General features: G+C 40.3%; 2 protein-coding genes across 5 annotated transcripts; one reads left to right on the top strand and one right to left on the bottom strand.

Annotated features, from left to right (window-relative positions):
• Nucleotides 1-1,510: 1,510 nt before the first annotated feature.
• On the top strand, nt 1,511-13,691 carry ttc23 (tetratricopeptide repeat domain 23). Of its 4 annotated transcripts, none has more exons than XM_069711103.1 (12): nt 1,511-1,719; nt 2,240-2,417; nt 3,601-3,724; nt 3,938-4,091; nt 4,186-4,311; nt 8,882-9,053; nt 9,222-9,327; nt 9,689-9,816; nt 9,944-9,973; nt 10,062-10,211; nt 11,957-12,039; nt 12,251-13,691. In XM_069711103.1, exons 2-12 carry the CDS (start codon nt 2,253-2,255, stop codon nt 12,363-12,365), a joined length of 1,353 nt encoding a protein of 450 aa, XP_069567204.1. In that variant the 5' UTR covers nt 1,511-1,719; nt 2,240-2,252; the 3' UTR covers nt 12,366-13,691. The 4 variants fall into 4 exon arrangements, with proteins under 4 accessions (XP_069567204.1, XP_069567201.1, XP_069567202.1 ...); XM_069711100.1 differs by lacking the exon at nt 1,511-1,719 and adding an exon at nt 1,807-2,015; XM_069711101.1 differs by lacking the exons at nt 1,511-1,719; nt 9,944-9,973 and adding an exon at nt 1,807-2,015.
• Nucleotides 12,385-20,547, bottom strand: synm (synemin, intermediate filament protein). Its single transcript, XM_069711099.1, has 4 exons — nt 19,614-20,547; nt 18,401-18,525; nt 16,815-16,894; nt 12,385-16,637 (listed from the first exon to the last, which is right to left on the bottom strand). The coding sequence occupies exons 1-4, from the start codon at nt 20,409-20,411 to the stop codon at nt 14,587-14,589; spliced, it is 3,054 nt and encodes a 1,017-aa protein (XP_069567200.1). The 5' UTR covers nt 20,412-20,547; the 3' UTR covers nt 12,385-14,586.
• Between the last annotated feature and the right edge of the window lie 413 nt (nt 20,548-20,960).

Here is a 20,960-nt window from a genome sequence, read left to right as displayed (position 1 = left end):
TGAGTAAACATTTAATAAATGTAGAGGATACAGTCTGGATAATACTGAAAAAAGAAGGAGGTTTGCATAGTGCCAGTTAAACACTTTGAAGTGTGCATGCCCTGAGGGATGGCCAAAACCCCAGGCCAGCCATCACTTCTTAAAAGAGCACAACAATATTCTAATACTCCCATGAGCACAATTGTGCAGTCTCCAGTATGTCGAGGACCATTAGTCTTGTGTTACTGTACTGACATCTTGTGGACATAAACTGTGCAATACACTGATTTTCCATTACGTTTATATACTTTTTTTTTTTTTTTTTTTTAGATTGCATGGACCTAAGTGGACCAAAGATTACACAAAAACAATAGCTTTAAAGGATTTCAATATGATGCCCTATTTCTATTAGCCTATCTGCTCATAATGTCCAGTGTGGGTTTTTTCTAATACAGCAGCTATTACAGTTAGTGGAACTACTATTAATAATAACACTAAAACCATTTTTTTTTTTTTTTTTTTTACATTATATTTTTTTACTGGCAAATAGTATAGGAGCACTATCCATGGCTAGATTTGGCACACTGTACGAGCAGGTGTTATTATCTGCAATCTAAAATCATTTTGGAGCTGGCTGCTATTGTGTTGAGAATTGTTAATTTTACATTATAGGTAGCCTACATATAAGTAAGTATGTGACTAGCTCAAAGAGATTATGTGCCCTTGCTGATATAGTCTCAGACATGCTGTGTAGTAATTTGATTGACACATTAAATTACCAAATTTGTGAATTTACAAAGAACAAAACTGGGGGGGGGAAGTCCTTTAAAGTAGATTTTGACACAGAAGCCCTCTTCAAAACAGGGCATAAAGATCAGGCAATAAAGCATGGCCTTCCTTGAGGTCATAATTATTTATTAACTCCCAGACACGCTGCAGGGAACACCAATACACTTTGATGAGCAAAAACAAAATGAACCCAACTTCTTTAATAATGCATTGATGGGGCCACATTGTTATTAAATTATTGACTTCATAGTTGTGCAAAAAAAGCACAGAATTAATGTACCCGTGTTAGCCTATATAGTTTGTTGAGTTGAGTAGCCTACTTACATTAACCCAAAGGTTTCCAGCGATGTTCAAACCCAGAGAAATCTGTAACTTCAATGAAGGTGGAGAAGCAGCCAAACATTTGGTTTTGATGGTGCAGAGCTGCATTTCTTACTCACCGTGCCTTGCTTCCAACATGACAAACAAACTACATGTATTAAATCTACCGTTATCACAAGGCAGAGCAATAACTAAACATAAGAGACACTGAGAAAGAGACAACAGCAGCGTTAGAGGGAGGCATGAAATCACGAACAGCTAAGCTTAAGATTGATTATAATAGAAAGTATTGATTTTTTGGTTGTTTTTTTTTTTTTTTTAGGAATAAAGACAACAACTCCCATGGTCCCACGCTACTAATGTCGTCATCAAACTCCGTCTTTTGTTATTGGTTTTAATGAGTGACCGCTAGGGGCGGTTTTAAAGCTGACAAATGACACTTGACTGTCTGGTCCTTGAATGCGTCCCACTTCCTTATTTGCGTGCGTGTACCTTCGGAAAAGCCCCCCCCCTCCTCCTCCCTCCACGAGTGATTGAATCGTTTAACGACATCTGGCTTAAGGAGGCTTGGCTCTTGTAACTGAAAAGCGTTCATAGTTGACGTTTCGGCATCAAAGCGTTTTACGCAAGGTAAAGTTTCCGGTGTTGTTCTTCTCGGTAAAACAACGTGGGCGAACAGCTGCAAGGGGGCGGGGGGAAGGGGGGGGGGTCACGTTAACTACTGTAGCACGCGCATGGTAACCACGGTAACAAAACCGTAAATAACCCAGTGTTGCCGATGGCTCCGTCGATATTACCACCGTCTGCCGTATACAGCGGTTAAATCACAAACATTTTTAATAGGATAGTTTGTAAAAAAAAAAAAAATGGATGACGATCAAGCAAAGAATAAACCACGACCAAAATTCATCAGTGTCTCCGACTAAGTAAGTTCCCTTAAATTGAATCTATACTACAGCCCAGTTTTGTTTTTGATGGGACTCTTTACTCAGCCGCGGGACATTTAAAAAAAAAAAAAAAAAATGGGAAAAAAAAATAGACGAAGCCCAATTCACTCTCACAATTGTAGCGTTTTATCTGCAGCTTTTCCATCAGGGATACTTTATAGGCCAACTTTGTTTGTGCACGCTCTGTTTCATCAAGCCTGCAGGTCCTCTGAAAGCATGGGAAGCAGCAACAGGGGTGTGGATGTGTTCCCGGACTGCGGTTCAGATGTAGTGAGTCCCTCACAGACCGGCTGTGCGAAGAAGGAATTCATGATGATGCCTCCAGAAGAAAAGCTCAAACACTTTGACAGCCGGGCTCAGGCCAGTGAGGACAACCAAGAGGTGGGTCCAGAGTACGTTGTAGTGACCAAAATATATGTCGATTTTTGCAATTAGTTGTGGTCCGAAGATGTGCTTTATTTACTTGCCCTGCAGATTTTTGGTCTAGTTTACTGGGTAATGCGCATGCATAAATCTGTTCAAGCTGTAGGCGCACCTCTCGACATCAGCTAATCATTGCTGCTAAGAACATTTGGTTGTGATCATATTGTGCAATATGACATTGACATGGATGCATGAACACCAGAGTATTCATATCCCTGTGTACAATACCCTCTGGAAAAATCCAGACTTCAGTAATATTTAAGTCACACTATTGATTGCATGTACATAAATTGCCTTACTATTATTATTATTGTAATTTTAGCAGCAATTATTAGCAGGGAAGGTTTGGGAGCAGAATACTTAGCCAGGTTTGGCACACTGGGAACAAGCATCATCATCTGCAATTAGGGTGACCAAGTGTCCCACTTTATGAGGGACTGCACAGCATGGCGGTAGTTTTCAAAAGTCAACACTGCAGGACAGATGCTTTTGTAAAATCTGGAAATGAAGCTTCAACACAGACATTCCCTCTGAAACCCAAAGATGATTGCCAGACGAATATGGTTGAAATATCTTGCGCTTACCACACTGTGCAGCACTACCACACAGGTGAGCACCAGGCTGTGGTAAGCTGGCACTGCATGAAACCATTTTTGGAAAGTTTGGAAAGTTGCATTTAAATAACATATATTTGTTTAGTTTTTCACATGTTAAAGGCCTAACCTGTTACCTCTGGGTTTTTATGTTCTAAGTTGGACACACATATCAAAATGTTAGACTACGTTTCAGCCTTCGTAATGTGTCCCACATGGTCGCACACAAACTTATTCTTTGGCCAACATTTGGTTTGTTGGAATCTGGTCATCTTTTATCCAACGAGAAATCTATTTGGATTCAAATATGTGAATACTGCCTTTAACTGTGGCAATCAGGCAAGGCCCAGTTATATTAATAATAAAAGGGCTAAAACCCAAGTTTTTCTTGTCTGAAAAGCTGGAACCAGCGAATGGTTGCTGTTTTTGGATCATAAATGTCAAACAATTATCAAAATTTGAACAAAGGTTGGCGGAGCATTTCTCATGAATTACTGTATCTCTATCAAGAAAGATGATACTGACAGGCATTTACTGTATCTGTTCAGTATGATGCTTGTATCCAGGACCTGGTGCGTTGTGTGGCCCTGACGAGGCTAGTATACGGAGAGGGACACCTGAAACTAGCCCAGGCCCATGCCAGAATGGCCCAAGCATATTTCCAGTTCAAAGGTAATTTTACAAAGATCCTCTGAGTGTAAATCTCAATCTAAATCTAGAATTAAAAATCTAAAAAAAACAGGAGGCTTCTTTTACATACTTCAACTCTGTATGATCAGTCCATGTATCTGCCTGTGCTTTAAGCTGATTAAGCTGCTTCAGTGATAAGTTATATTTTCATACACGGTTAAACTGTTTTGAACTCAACAGTGTTTTCTGTTCTAGGCTGGGGATTGCAGGCCCAGAAGCACTTGACTCTGGCCAGAGAACTGCTGTCTTTCTGCTCCTCCATTTCCTGCAGAGGTGACAAGCTTGAGGCTCTCGCATGTCTCATGAGTGTACACCTCACACAGGGAGGTGCTTCACTGCTTACAGACAAATATCCTTATCATGATGGGTTTGACCATAATGTATAACAATGAACATGAATATCAACTAATATTAAAAGTTGAAAATGTCCTTGACTGGTCAACTTTGAAGGAGGTGGAGTCCTCTTTTCTGGAGGCAGAACAAGTGCTTGAGGAGCTTCATCAACACAATGTTATCAACCAGGAAGTGAAGATTAAGACTCAGCTGGACATCTACTCTGGTCTATGCAGGTACAGTAGTGAAAAAGTAAAATTGTGTAATTTTTTTTTTTAGCAGCAGTAGCGCACAACAAAGAGGTGTTCAAAAAAGAAAAGTTATAAATAAACAGTAGATTTATAGGCTTTAATGTCGAATTTGCTGGCAGTAGTGTGCAATATCAGTTTTTACTAATGCTGTTCCGATGATTTGCTCTGTTTCCTGTGACTATTACACTATTGTGTTCAGGCTGAGCCAGATAACTTGGTTTCGTTGCCAATTTAAAAGTACAAGTCAGATCTTTCGGTGAGTATTACCTGGAGTGTTTGAAAGTTGCAGCAATTTTTGTTGTGACTAAATATCATGAGTTTTTCTGAAACTCTTCCCATTTGAAATTCAATGCTTCACGTTTAAGTTTGACCACAAGATGGCGTAACATTCCTCCAAATGTGCACATGCTCTGCCTTTTACACTGTTTTGGTGGGGGATTTTTGCTGACTTATTTATGCTTCTATAAACCACATTTTTCATGTTCTCTTGGAAATAACAACTCATCGAAATATGATATCCCCTATTGCTGTCAAATCCACTCAGCAGGGTGCTTTGTAATGATGCTGGGTGGGTATGTCACTCATTCGGTCATTGACGAGGCACAGGCACAGATGGGAAAGAAGCATTTCTTTTGCTGCATAAACTTGCTTCTTTTCCTTTTTTCTGTTTAACTTTGGATTTCTTCCTTAGTTATAAACCTCCCTGGCTCCTTTTGAAATTTTAAAGCACTTAGCTACTCTGTTAAATGTCAGTTGCTTTGTTTGTTTACTTCAACTTACTGCTATTTTTATAATATTGACGTGTTGCTACCATTTGCAATCTACATTTATAACCTGATGGTGGTATTGACAAGAGAAGGTCCCAAGGGGCAGTAGGCTACTACATGCTCAGGAAAAGATTAAAGAATTAAAGGATCGTGGTGGAGATAACTAACGCGGACGTCAAGTGCAGTACAGAGTGTAGTCTGTGATGGGAACTATGTGGCCCAGCAACATATAAAATAGCACCCACTTGTCATAGTTTAAATCACTGGGGGTGAAATTAGAAGCACAACCGGGAAAGAAAATATCACCTTCACTGGGTTTAGATCATCCCCCTGATGTCTTTATGTTTATTTTGATCTGTTATTCCTGGTATGTGAAAGCACTACTTGGTTTAAATGTATATATCTTTACTCAGTAGATGGTTAATGCTCTCCCTTGAACTTGAGAGCACTGAGGTGAGGTGAGCTACACTCGTAGGAATTTGTAAACAATGCCATCTTGACCACTTTCAGAAAGTCCGAGTTTGTTGACATGATGTGTGTAATTGAAAAAATGTGCAGACTCTGGCTTGTGTGTAAGCTTGCTAAATCTCTTTTGTTAGGTGATGACTAAGAATTTGGCATGCTTCTAAAGCTCTGTCAGTCAACACTGTTGTGATGGAGGGGAATGTTCCCACCAAAGCCTGGAACAATAAAGTAAGCTCAACTCTAGCTATAGATCCTGGTCCAAATTTTCTGCTCAGCTTTAGATTCACACTCAAGGTGTGCAATAATCAGATGGGATATTTCAGTCATGGCAGCAAAAAGCTTTATTGCCCGGTTTAAATTTGTTGTTTGCGTCCTTATATTCTCAGGCCATGGCTGCCAAGATGACTTATTTTCTTTGCTTCTTTATGCCTGCTGTCATACATTTACAGATTAAGTCACAAAATCGTATTAAATTAAACATTGTGAGTGTATTTCATAAATTATCTCTGGATGAACCATAATTTCATAGAAATAGAAATTCTTACCACCCTTCACATTATTTTCTTGTTCATGCATCATATTAATTGGAAGGTCATCTACTCACCAGCTTTGTGCAAAGGGTTTACAGAGTTTGAGCTTTTATCAGTAGCACTGTTCCACTGTCCTTTGGTGTACTGTATATGTAAACCACAGACTGGATGGTGTGCACAACATAGCTATTGTATATTAAATACCAGGTATACTCTTCTGCTTGGAGTCTACATCAGAGGTGCCTTCCTATGGAAGGACAAAATGAATCTGGATGGAGGGCCATGAGACAAAATTTTAATTTAAAATACTATTTCAAAATAATTAAAACTGCGTAATTTAATCTGCGTAAAAGTATTTTCATTATTTTGTATTTTGTCAAAAACATAGTCATTTTGCCAACAAAATGTTCTCCTGTCAGTGTGCCACCGCCTTGATCTCTCATCTTAACTGGCAGCCCAAAGTCAGTGACGTAGGACACACAAACAGCACATCAGCAGTAGCAGGAGAGAGAATACCATCATTCTTCGTAGATAAGACGTAGACCAGTGTAATTTGATAGGGAAGATTAACAGCACCGTGCTGTACATTGCCATTAAACTTATATTGTGTAATTTTATATTCATTTTAATTCCTGTCAAAGAGGTAACTAAATTCAATCACCTCTTATTCCAGATATAACATTTTCTCAGATTATTTAACTCAAATGAAACATGCAGGACTTTTGTTTGCCATGGTTGAGAGTCACTACCCAAGATCCAACAAGTAGTTAAGTATTGTTCTCTGGAGTTTTTCATCCATATCAGATCTACCCGAGGCACGCAGTCATCAGTCAGAATGCCATCAATTTAAAGCACCGTACAGTTTTTCTGGAGAGAGCTGTTGCGTTTTTGTACCTCTGTTTTCACTTTGGCTTCAGCCTTACTGTATCATTTTCCAAATGAAAGCCCAGAAAACTTACGTCAACCGTTTTCTGGAAACGTTTACAAAAGAACGCTGTGTGGCTTGCTTGGCAACACATCTATAAATCCTTAATTATATTAATTCACTGCGGACGGTTAGTATATTTCAGGGGGATGTGGCATATTACCGTTGTGCCGGGAAGTGCGTAAGGATGCAGAGTGAGAGGATAGAGGGGCATTGTCCCTGTCTGTCCATGCAGGCAGAATAGTAGGACTCAAGCCATGTTGGAATGCAGCTCCACTTTAGCCATTGCTGCTGCCCTAAAAAGGATCTGAAGTGCCTGCCCTATGAGCACTTATGGGTGGGACACCTCTACTATCTATCATGGCATATTAAGATAATCTTAGATTCATGGGAAAATTTGAAGAAATAAGCCTCCACTGTGTTTTTGTAAGCTGTGCTGTTGGTACATAACTACTGAGCCATACATACCCAAATTCCTGCAGTCCAGAGATGTGAACACGACATAACAGTCAGGCTGTGACTTTTGGTTCCCTCACACACTGCCCCTATAAAACACATTTAATATGATACTGGAAGGCAATCTTAAAAAAAAACAAAAAAAAACAATGGCATGTTATTCCAGATTAACTTCAGTGTGCATTCTCTTGGTAAACAAATTCAGATAACCACATACAACTGCAGTCTGTACAGTGTGGAAGTGGGGAGAGTGATTTTTGAAAAGGGTTTCCTGTACTGCTTTATGACAGCCAGAGATTTTATAGTAGAGATCATTTTGCCCTCTGAGAAAGGCCACCCCCTTGACTGGAGAGCCGAATTAAATTTAGAGTCCATTAGATGGGTTGAAGCTGTCCACGCAGCAGCCTGATGGATCCAGTGTCCTTGCAGTGGTTAATGTACCCATCATAACATCCTCTCCTTCCACCCTCCCACACTCTTTCTCCGTAGTAACTGAAGAAAGTTCATGCAGTATGACAGGAAATTACTTTTTTTTAAAGCGCAAAGAACATGTGAATCCTAAAAAACAACTGTGCAGCTCCGAGCTACTCTTGCTTCATCAAGTACCATACTTAGATCTTAAGCTTTGCTTTGGTGGTTTGCTCCAGGGCTCCAAGAACATACCCTAATTTAGATATCCTGGAAAGAGAATTTAAACACATTCAGAGGTTAGGCCAGAGTAACCTTCAGTCCCAGAGGAAATAGTTAAGAGACTTGTGAACGAATGCAACCAATAGGAGTTAGAAGTGCAACGGTCCCTATTATAGTCTGCCCTGCACCAGGCTTGAACTGCAGCCATCAGCTAAAGCCTTCGCCGCTCTGTAAGGCCGCACTTTGGCTACACACCTAATAGTTAGCTCAGTAGCATAAAACAGGCCGTAGTATTAAAGGTGTGTGGTTATATACTATTCACTAACTAACCAAAGACAATATTTAGGACATTTGTGTTATTTTCAAAGGATTTCATACTTTGGGGTTTCTGAAAGGAATCAAAGTACAGGGTCAGCTACAGAACATCCAATGTAAATGGAATGGTTTCAGCATATTCCACTTCCATGCAGACTTTCATACCGGGAGAGATTGGTTACTGCTAAGACATTTTTTGATATAGTCCATGAGTGTAAATCACAAATTTGCCTTGGCATTGGCTTTTCTTAGATTCTCATTTTGGATATGGAAAAAAACCTTGAAGAAACTTAAGGAAGAGAAACAGATGATGTATAGACATGCAGCAAATATCCTGTGGACAGAATTACAAAATTATTGTTTGTTTGTAAACATACAATATAAGAGTAACTTCCAGGTGCCACCAGTATATTTGCCCTTTAGTCTTTGACAGTCTGCCTATTTTTTATGTCCTCTCTGCTCTATAGGGTCTATAAGAGACAGAACAGACCAGAGGAGGCCTTAAGCCAGTGTGAGAAGTCTCTGCAACTGCTGAAGGATTGTAATAAGCCAGAGAAGACTTGCTCTGTCTATAGGGACATGGCTGCCATTGAACAGGACACGGGTCATTTGGACCGAGCCATAGAGCACCTCTCCAAGGCAAGAAGCACCTCGCTTACACGCCAAACACAACTCCTCTGTACAACATGCACAAACACACAAAAGCTTCTTGAGACAATTCCAAGCTGTTATTAAGTAAAGTTCCTACACTTTTTATTTTTATAGTAATAGGTGATCTATTTTATTTCACGTGGGTGTTTCTGCTAGGCTCATGCCATTGCTATGAGTCATAGCCCAAAGAAGCTTGAGGGGGCTCGGATCTCCCACAGCCTGGCCCTCATGCTTTCTGCTGCAGCAGAGCCCCATCACAATGGTGAGTCTATTCACAGACGGCCTGAGTGATATGCACAAGAGGTTAATTAGGATTTGAATATCCCATTGTCTTCTTATACGTCAAATTCTTTAAGATGGTGTTATGGATAAGAAGTTACAATAGTCTTTTTGAAGACATGTCCAAGTTCAGCTTTGTCAACAAGTGTGCTCCACGGTAGCTATGTAACATAACATCTGGATACTGTGAAAATTACAAAAATGTATGTTTATAAATGATCTTATTTCATGTTGGATACATTATGTTGCAGTATATGTTTTTAGAATCAATTATTCTGTCAAATTATTGCCATCATTTAAGTTAATATGCATCATTTTTTGTGTCTTCCCCCTCGCTGCTGTAGACTCTGCAGGTCACTACTTTGAGCAGAGTCTAAGTGCATACAAGAGCTCTGTAGGTCCACAGGATCCAGCATTCCTTGCTGCCCAGGATGACTTCTGTCGCTTTCTCCTTATGAAGGGACAGCAAGAGGTCACACATACTCACAAACAAACATTTCTTAACCAGACACAAATATCAAAGCCATGTCATATATTTGCTAGTGCAGTTTTGAAACCGTCCCTTCAGATTTTCATTACTCACACATGTTGTTTTCCAGAGAGCAGCACCATGGAAACACATCCTCAGAGTCTGTAATTCTCTACTGGTTTATTCCACCTGGCATGTTGTCGACAGATGGTAAGAGAGGATTTACTTATTTTTGTGTGATGTTGCAGAAATTTGTGGAGATCCAGAGAGCCTCTCTTGGTTCTAAAAGATCTGCATTTGGTGACCTGAGCCCTGAGGTAGCAGACACCCTGCAGCTGATAGGAAGTGTGGAGATGGCTGAAAGCAGGATGAACCAGGCCCACAGGACCATGACAAAAGTAATCATATGTTACAGAAAATGCACAACACACATGTTTACCTTGGTTACCAACTGCATACCAGTAATGCTAGACAGAGTAGTAGTTCCTGTCATCAGACGTGACATTGTCTCTACCAAACTATCTGAGTTTTTGATAAAAGGCCAGGACTCAGCAGGTATGGCCACCCACACCAGAGAGAGGCTGAGAGGCCTGTTCAGAATATACACAAAGAGTCTGTGTCATTTTGAGATGAGCTATTTCCGCCATCTCTCTAGAGGTCAGTGTTATCAGAGTTGCATGCTAATCTTGGAAGGGTGTAGTGTGCAGAGCCACCCTCCCTGGTGCAAAATATCACACAGAGTGACTTTGTGTTTCTTCAGTCTGGATGGAGCCTGACAGATGGAGCAACACGACTTTGGAGAGAGAAAGACTGTTTGCTAACTGCTGTCAATTAAAAGGACACCGACCCCAATTAGCGTGGCATGCCATTACGTCCTTTGAAACAAAAGTGACATTCTCATGTCTTTCAGCGCCCACACATTGAATTACCAGTAGCCTTTTACTTAATGTATCCATTTTTGTCTTTACAGCTATTACTATTTCACTTTCTTCCTTATGTAATGAGTGTTTTTGTTTTTCCACATCCTGTATGACTGCGTATTTGCCACATGAGCTCAGTTTTGCCATCCGCTAAACATACTAAAATACACCAGGAATGGGGGGACTGCTCCGCACCGGTAATGAAATGCCTGTAAGGGAAGGGGCCTGGTTGCTATGTTGCTTTGTTATTGCTATCAAAGTGCAGAATGGTTCCAAGTTTGACAGGGTACATGAGGGCCCCCTCTCTCTGCACCACGTCTGACTAGTATCTCTCTGAAGTGCCCTGACACAGAGCAGATATCTCCACTGTTTTGTTTTTTTTGTCTTTTTTATTGCTGTGATCATGACATCAGTTTCACCCCGATTGAGTAACCTTTGTTTTTCCAAAGGAAAGCTTGCTCATACAGTAGATATAGTACATAAGAGCTATGAAAAAACAAAGAGAACAATGGTGCATACACAGATGGACACACATTTCCCCCTTTCTCTGAAAAACTGCTGAAGAAAACCACCTTCCATTACATCAACCTTAGCAACAGTGAAAACATCCAAGAGGCCAGATGGCTCCGTTCCAGATTACCAGTGTTTTACTTTCCCTGATGAAGAGGGGGACTTTTCACTAACTCTCTCCCTGCTTTCACAAAGTTCTTTTCACATCTTGTTATTTATGGAGATTGGAGACATGGCAAGCAGGCTTTTATCACGTCTGTGTCTTCACTGTGCAGGCATGCTGTGTAATCACATACATGTGTTTACTGTTACATGTTTTGACCTTTCTGTGCTCTATATTAGGCAATAGTTTCTGATATCCTAGAGCTAAGCAACCATTGCTTATTTCTCTCATTTGATTTAATTAAATACAGAATGGAAAACGAGTCAAGCTCAGTCTTTACTTTGTTAGCTACCTCAGGTTCCTTGGGGTGTTGGTTTAGCTTCTCGCAATAAATCTAGCAGATCCTCCTTGTTGACTCGACACCCCGAGTGTTCAGCACAGGTGTTATCTAAACCTTTGACAGCAACGGTGGTTATTTTGGTATGTTTAGTGCATCCACATGTTGCTAGGAAGTGTCTCTTCCCCTCTGAGTATGAGTTGCACCTCTCATCTTCCACTGACCACTCTTTCTGCTGTCAATAATTCATTTTTTTTTTATTTCTAATTTTAGTGCCTGAAGATCCAGATTTTGTTGAATGGTCCACAGCACAGGAAGACAAAGGCTATACAGCAAGCTGTGGACATGCTGGCCCGGTAAATTTGCAGAACATTAAGTTATATTTACAATTAATGAAATTGTACAAGACATTTGACTCTTCTGGTAATAAATTGCTAATCAAACCATTTTTTTTTGTGTTTTTTGTCATGTGATTAAATTAGAAGAAAATATCAGTCGACACAACAGACATTTGTAAGAATACAGTCTGTGTTTCAGTGATTTGACCATGTGCTGTCTGCTTTTCAGGGCACCAGAGGTGGCTGAGAGACTGCAGAGGCAAGGTCGAAGGAAAACAAAACCTCACACATTTCTAGCTGTATCATCCAGTGGTAACGATGAAAACTGCATGTCTGACTCTTGAATTGTCATTGTTTAAAAAAAAAAAAAAAATGCTGTCACTATAATAATTTCACAGGCCTCGGCCAAGAACTACTGATAATCAGTTTTGCTGAAATGTATCTGTCATGGTGGTGCAGGTAACTACCACTGCATTATGTCGACTGACAGAACTTTACTTTGTGTCATTTTATACATTGGGTGAGATAAGTTGTTAGCTTTGAAAAAACACTCTCACAGAACATGCCCACAAGATGTTTTAATGATGTTAAGATATTAATCATTTTTTAAGTCAGGGCTGTAACCAATGTTAACCAGAGCAATAATGTCATTTAGTCAATAGAAATCATTATCTCAATAAAAGCAATGTTGGTCTTTCCATTCCAAATTTGTTAAATACCGACTCAATACAATTTGTTTATCTATGAGAGGGCACATGGTATCCAGATTACACTGTGTACACACATATATAGTAACATAACAAACATGACTTATTCATAGACAATTTAAGTGCACTAATGTAATAGTATTTGTGTTTAAATTATTCCTGTTTGTTGATTAGACAATGTAAGTGCTTTATCTGGGCACTTAAATGCAAAAAAATCCTTTAAATTGGTTTTCTTTTCATAGATTTCTAATGAATATATCTATAAAAGCAAGGCATTCATGCTAAACATTGTATTTGTGCATATTTCAAACATTTTGGCAAAAAGCCAATCTGCAAAGACATTGCTCAGTGATTACAAAGAGTAACTTAAACAGCCATTTAGAGAAAATGTCCAAAACATATATCTAGACTCTAACCATCATGTTCCATTTCTGCTTTTGCAACTAGTACACAACACAACACACCCAAGTGAACACTCGGTGCCACTAAGCTGATGATCCAAAAATAGTTGCAGTCATAACCACACACTCCCAGGTCAGAGCAAAGGTGAACCCTTCATGCCAACACTGTAATAGCCAACAAATGTGGACAAGCAACAGGTGCCATACACAACATACATCAAAACCAGATGTGAGTATAATATCACTATTGCTGCATATTTTTCATTCATCAAGATTTTGCTACTGCTTTTCATCAATTCGTTAGACTATTGCTTTTCAAACTGACAGCTATTTTAGGAATTCTAAATGGTACAATCCACAATTTTTAAATTTCTGTAAGTAATGTAGAAATTTACGGCACTGGTACATACCATGTAAAATTTTTTTTTTTTTTTTACAAGCTTGTTTCTTACTTCATGAAGCCTGGATTTGGTTAAACAATGGATGATTTTTTTTTTTCCAATTATTCCGAATGTGTAATGTGCCATTAGTTGTGAGTAAAGCTAAATAATCTAAAAAAAAAGATACCAAACTTTGTAAGTTATTGAACAACCACTTTTAAGTGCCACATTTACTTTAAAGGTTTCTTAAGACAAATGTCAGAGGACATCTTTTTTTCTACTCCCACTACACCGACATTAACTGCAAGCTTAACTACATTCTTTACATGTTAGTGACTACTTCTTAAAATAAAACACTGTGTTCCAGCATGTAGTATACTAATATCATTCCATTTGGTAGAGGTGACCCTAAACAAGAAAAATTAAATCCCCAGTCTGCAAATGGTGCACAGCACCTCATAACTCAGAGTGTCCTGTGTTGGTCTGTTGACCAACATCATGGCAAACACATCCATGAAGTGATGGTTGATGGTGTGCTGTAAACTGCAAAATAGGTTGCTGTACAGCATGGGTTAGTACAAAAATAGAGAAATTTAAAGAGAGTAAACAAAGCAATTTGAACATTAAATGCAAGATATGAAAAGGTTAAACATCCTAGCATCAGTAGTCCCTACCATTGATAAAAATGTACTCAATATATAGATGTTTCAAATCCTAACTTCATCTAACCATACTTGTTAGTAAAGAGTAATTTAGTAGGATATTGCTGCAGTTAATTACAAAATAATATGTATTAAACTGGGAATTTTAACTGGGTAGCTGAGTTTAAGTCCAATATTATTCAAAATTGTAGCTAACACACTCCAAGTACTGTAAAAAAAAAAAAAAAAAAAAACACACCAAAATCATTTAGATATGTTTGACTGCAGAGAGAACAGCATTATTACAGTGTCTGCAACCAGCATTACGGCTGTGTGTGTGTGGACTGCTGCATTACAATCACCCCTGTATGCGCACTTCAGCAGACAGTAATACATTGGCAATTATGAAATGCTAAATTTCTGACTTGTTTTTTTCTTAATCTTCTGAAGGACTTTCGAGGTAAACCGTGGCGACTTTTTTCTCGTGAGAAATCTTCACTGGGGTCTCCGAGATTTGAGACTGCAGCTTTTGCCCTGGTGTGGCCTCGGCCTGGCTGCCCTGTACGTCCATCTGGAAGGTGAAGGACTTCTCTGATGGACTCAGTTTAACATATTTCTCAGGGATTTCAGATGCAGCTTCTCCTTTGTTAGCAAAGCCTTCAAAGCTCCCGCCATAAGCAAAATCCTCTTCTTTGGAAACTCTGATGCTGTACCCTCCTCCTGCCCCACTTTGGATGGCTTGCTCAAGCCCCAGGTTAGAAGATTTGAGAGCTGCCATGATCTGCTCTTCAGACAGATCATCTGCATCCAGAAGCCCAGACTCTTCCAGGGTTTGAGAGACATTTAGCTCTGCAACTATAGTTGTGGTTCCATTGTCACTTGACTGTTGCATTTTTTTGACATCGACAGCCATGTTCTGTGGACTTTCACTGCTCACTTTTGACAGGAAAGCCAACTGCTCCCTCAGTGGACCTGACACTGAGCTTTGTAGCTTCTCGAGCGCTCCCTTCAGCTGGTCTTTGGGCTCCAAAGAGTCCTCTCTCAGGAAGTCTAGCACGGACTCCTGCACTACAGGCGAGACACGAACCTCTTCTTCAATGATGCACTCGGGAAAACTCTCTTGCACAAACAAGCGATCTCCTGACGTGAACTTGTTCTCATCACTTTCCTCTACAATCACTCTTCTCTGGGGAAGACCTTCATCTTGGTAATACCTCTCATCTGACAGGTCATCTACAATGCCATAATGGCCATATGAAGTTATTCCACCACCCTCCTCGGGTTCAGAAAGATTGCCATCTGGGGTGGACACAAAATACTCATGAGACTCTTGGTCTTGTGGCCATTCAATCTCTCTAGAGACCTCTTGGACTTGTACTTGTACGGATCCACCTCTCGACTGGCCTTTGCCTGTTATGCAGGATATCATATCATCATCATCATCATCATCATCACCACCCCTCTGAACTTCAGTGACATTTTCTAACTCCTCAATTTGGAAATATGCCGAGGGCTCATGAAAACTACGTCTGGACTTCTGTTCCGCATCAATCTCCTCATCACTGTAAGACTCCACTGGTTCCTCAATGATTTCCACATTGACAGACTTATTATATAGGTTTTCTCCTCCCTGCAGGCCACTAAGCAGATTCTTGATCATGCTTCCTGTTGCTGTATCCTTGATGTCCTCCAGTGACACCTTCTTCACCCCTTGACTCAGTAGTTCATCGAGAGCAGAGTCCTCAGAAACATCCAGATCCTCCTCCACTTTGGACTCCAGCACTATCTGTGTCTTAGTCGTGCCATCCTCCTGCTCAGTCTTCTCTACATGATATCTGACCTTTGACTCTCCTGATGAGCAGACCTTAGCTTCCAAACCTGCTGGTTTGATCACTTTCTCAATGATCTCTTCTACGGACACGGTGTCTAATATCTTTTTCTCAGTTGGGCCAATTGTATACTCTGTTCTCCCTTTATCACTTTCATAAACTCTGACTCTCTTTTTTTCATCTGACACATGCTTTTTGCTTTCTGTGTCTGTTTCCGTGATGAAGCTCATCACTGGCGGTGACACCACTCTTACTGAATCGGTCTCAGCAGTAGAAGACTTGACGGGGCTGCTTTTGCTCTCTACTTGAGAGACCTGTTTGATTTTTACACTTTCATCCTCTGATGTTGTTTTCTGAATATTTTTACTGATTTGGTATCCACTTGTTGCCTTATCTTTGGTGCTTGTGGTAGCGGGGGCAGAAGCTGCAGCTCGAGCTTTGTTGAATGAGATCATATCTCTTCTGGATGCCGGACTCTGATGGCGATCTCTTTCTGCAACTGAAATAGGAATGACCCTAGAGGGACTTATGGACCCAGAAGGAGCCACGGGGAATCTTCTCAGGTTTGAAGTTGGTAGCGTGTATCTGACATCCATATGTTGTCTGGTGGTTAAGGTGGAAGCTCTTGGAGTGTAGGGTTTGCTGGGCATCTTGATATCTGAGGCAGAGACGTAATTAGCATAGACAATTTATTGATGCAAAGACAATTTCTATTTACTGCTGCTTAGTATCGTAGCATATTGTCATTTATCCAGGAAGAAACTATACTTACAATGAGTTCTGGTTATTGTTATATTAATTAAAATAATTGAAGGATTACTTTTCAATACAGTACCTATTATTCTTTCTCTTTGATGTTGGTTCACTCTCCTATGAGCATCTTGGTGACCGGCGCTCTCACCCTCCAAGAGAGCCCTAAACAGAGACAAGAGACAAAATATTTTTGAAGAAAAGTGCAAATAAATGTAGATGAATCATGGGCTCTTATCCTATTTCTACCAAATTATGTTTTCCTATGTTTTTAAAAAACAAACAAATCAAAGACAAATACGTCACAAGACGGTGCACATCATTCAGCTCTGCCATTTCAACCCTCTCAAACTAAACTCAACAGGCTTTACAAGACGGTATGAATCCCGGACCTGGCCATATAGGGTAGTAAACGTCAAAATCATAACAAGCCACTGTCGATTAATATAGACTTTGTTGTTGTTAGCGGAAATAGCTCACCTTTTTCCTGCCATGCTTCATCAAACATACAACAGCAAACCAAAGTGCCTCAAAAGAGAACAACCTCTCGGGATAGTGCCTTCCGTAAGACTGACCTAAAAATAACAACTACAATACGGGGCTGTCCTCACCATGATTCCCAAAGTAAAAGCTGACTCGTGACATACAAAAACACATGCTACTGTCACGTCTCTGAGATAGAAGAGGTGATGATATAACAAGGTTTGACTTCAGGATATAACCTTCAAACACACAGTTTATTAACTACTGTATAAATAACTTTGACTTCCAGTAAAAATAGTCTGTATGTCACCATGTGTGTTCGAGCTATGTTATGAGCAGGTCGACTGAACGTGCAATGCTATTACAGGGTAATAAATGCCAGATATAAATTTGTTGTACTTCATTAATATAAACCACAAAGAAAGTTTTAACAACTGTATTAAAGATGCATGTTCAGTCTGAATTATTTTTCAGACGGTTAATGTCAGCTTCTTATTTTCAGTTTATCTATCTGAAGGAAGACTTCTCGGATAAAAGCACAGAAGAAAGCAGCAGATTGCTCCTAATGTGAAATTAGAAGAGCACTAATTAAGTTAAGAATAACTTCAACAAGTAGGAGGCTCGTTTGACCGGTAATTTTTTCTTGAATCTATGTATGTATTACTGGCTGTATCATGTACTCATACTCCAGAGCATATTTTCATCACCGTCAAGAAAATTGTACCCCCAGTTGTCATCACGTCATGGTTCAATTAAAGTTTTATTAATTGGACGTTTGTGAATCTCACTCTTCATGAACTGCACAAATCACCTTTACAAAGTGTAGGATTGCTTTTTTTTTCGGGCACCAGACTCTGCTCTGGAACACATGATAACACTCTCTATGTCCCTCTTTCATAGACAAGACATTTTGATATTGCACAAGAGAAAAAACACTGGTTTAAATGCCAAGACGAATGATGGTTGCATTTCATTTAGCTGCTTCAGTTTTAGGGTGCTGGTATTGTGTGAATGTGGGCTCACTGTCACTGGCTTACTAGGATGCTTGAATATAGAATAGAACTGTTTTTGATTGGCAATCAAGGTATACTGGGAAAAGGTCTATTCTACTCCAATAGAACCAGTAATGCATAAAATAATGAATTTGGTTTTACTGCATAACATTGAGAAAATAAATAGGCTCATCACCTGTAAGCAGCCACCTCCATGCCCAGGTCCATCTTCACCTGCAGAAGGTGCTGATGCTCTCTCATCTTCTCTGCTATAGTGTCAGCCATCATGTTCCTCTCATGCTCCAGCTGCTCAATAATCATCTGGAGGAAAAAAAAAAAAAAAAAAAACATGTTTTCAAGTTTTCATTTTGTACATAGTTAAATTTTACTAGTCTGTGGTCATCCCACTGGGGTGCTATAAGTTTATTTTTCATTCAGCTATGCAGTTTAACTAAAAATACTGTAATGATTCAGCTCCCATGTTAACAAGAAGTGTGTAACCACAATTCATTTTACTGCAGCCTGCGATGCTGTTAACTTAATCCGTTTTGTTCTGTTTGTGTTCCAACCACTTCTTTATGTTTACCTCTAATGCAGAAATATGGCCAAATTTAGGTCAGTAATTTGTGCATGCACCTTTTCAGGTAAAATTTGACATCCTGCTATTTTAATTTGAACATGTAGTTAAACTGATAAGTGTTTTTGGATGTTAGAAAACTGTAGGAAGCCCTGCAGTGTATGGCCCTTGTAAGTCATTTGCTACAGAGTGACCTGCTTGGGGCTCCATCTTTAGGAGGCTAATAAGGATTTGTCAGTCTGACAGCTAATTGGTTTAAGTGGCTGGAGTAATCTAGCACCTATAAAGTAGCAGGGAGGAAGAATGTCATCTAGCGACTCAAGCAATTCAATCCTTTTATATGAGGTCAAATGTTGCACGCAAGATCCATGCTGTTGACATTTACGGGACACAGACTTGCCAGGCACCAATTCATGTTGGGTAATGCCTTCATGTATTGATGGTACAGAATGTTACACATAGTGAGCCATAAATTTCAGCCTAGATTGTGAGGATATAATAATTGTGTTGACAATCATTCGGGCTTTAAGAATCAGTCTGATCCATAACAACTCATTTGTGGTAGCCATGACAGCTGCAGCTGCATCAGTGCCTGTAGGACAGTGGGTGTGGAAGGGGGAAGAGGGACTGGCCTCGCCCCTCTCCTGTGGCTCACTGGGATAAACAAGAGATTATTCTGTCAGTATTCCTTCAGAAATTTGTGTGTTTGTAAGGTGTGTTTTGTGGATTCTTAAGGTAGCAAAACTGCAATCTCTGGCTTTATAGTCTCTTTGAAATATCAATGTGGGCTCTCTCTGGCCCACTCTTGTGTAGCTAATGGGCTTGTCCTCACCTGATATTCACTGAAGCCCATACGGAATTTTTCCTGCATTTGCATCAGTTGCTCCTCAAGACGCACTTGAATCTGCGCTTGTTTTTCCGCCTGTGTGCGCAATTTGTCCATCTCAGAGGCATAAAGCATCTTCTCCCTCTGCAGATCACTCAGCATGGCGTGGTCCGATTTAATGGACTGCTCCATCTCTTCCACTTTCTGCTGGTACATTTCAAAGGTCTCAATCCATCCCTCGGACAGACCGCGGGCATACTCTTGCACCTCTTCCACGGAGACCACCGGAGGCCCGCGATAAGTTTGCGTGATGATGGGTACCACCCGGGACTCCACCTGATGCCGGAGATGGTCCATTTCTTGCCTGTGCGCGCCCTCTACGCATTTATACTCGTTCTGGAGTTGAAATAGCCGCTGCTGAAGTTCACTGTTGGTTTTGTGAGCGTGCTGAAGCTCCTTCTCGCAGCCCTTCAGCTCGCCGCTGATGTCCCTGCACACGCCAGTCTGCTCGCTGCACAGAGACTGGGCCATCTGCAACTCCCGCCATAGCTTCTCCCTCTCCATCTCAGCCTGGGACTTTTCAAACGACAGCTGCTCCACCATTCTTCGCATATCCTGCATCTCAGCTTTGTACTTCGGTTCCCGGTCGGTCGTCCTCACCTGTCTGAGTTTATTTATTTCAGTGATAAGATGCGCATTTTCTTGCTCCAGCTGCTTCGTCCTGGAGAGATACTGGGCAAGTCTGCTGTTGAGCTCCTGCAGCTGGTGTTTTTCGATCTCAAAAGTTCTCTTAAAAGGAAGCATCGTGGCATCTAATAATAAAAAGTCACTTTTTAAAAATGGTTCTGCGTGTGTAATAATTGTTTAGGAGACGGACTGTCTCGGTGTCATTTGCGTGTGTGTCCGTGGGCTCAACTGTGATGTAATTTGCGAGCAGTGCCCTTTGACAAGTGCAGCAGGAGGAGGGCGGGTCCTGCCTGCATCACAGGAGCGTCCCGGGCGCGTCCGTGCCCCTGGCAGATGTTATGCTGCATTAAAGGGCTGTCTGAAATATAATTTCTAAACTGACAACCAAATATGATCAATAGCCTAGAGAGGAAACTTAAATGAAAGCTAGATGCTGAAAATATGTCATGCACAGTAGTGACTAATACATTTACTCAAGTAGTGTATTTAAGTATATTTTTAAGACATTTATGCGTTACTTGAGTGTTTCCATTTCATGCTACTTTGTACTTCCACTCTACTAGCAGAGGTAAATATTGTCCTTTCTTCTCCACTACATGTATTTAACATCTTAAGTTACTTTTAAGATGAAGATCGAACACAATAGACGATATAATACCCTTTTGT

Source organism: Brachyistius frenatus, unplaced genomic scaffold (genome assembly GCF_029030835.1).
Source record: "Brachyistius frenatus isolate BFR_SWC_R1_liver_20210118 unplaced genomic scaffold, ASM2903083v1 Contig_97, whole genome shotgun sequence".
NCBI classification, from domain to species: Eukaryota; Metazoa; Chordata; class Actinopteri; family Embiotocidae; genus Brachyistius; species Brachyistius frenatus.
The sequence above is the reverse complement of the archived record's forward strand: the minus strand, read 5'-3'. Positions and strand labels throughout refer to the sequence as shown.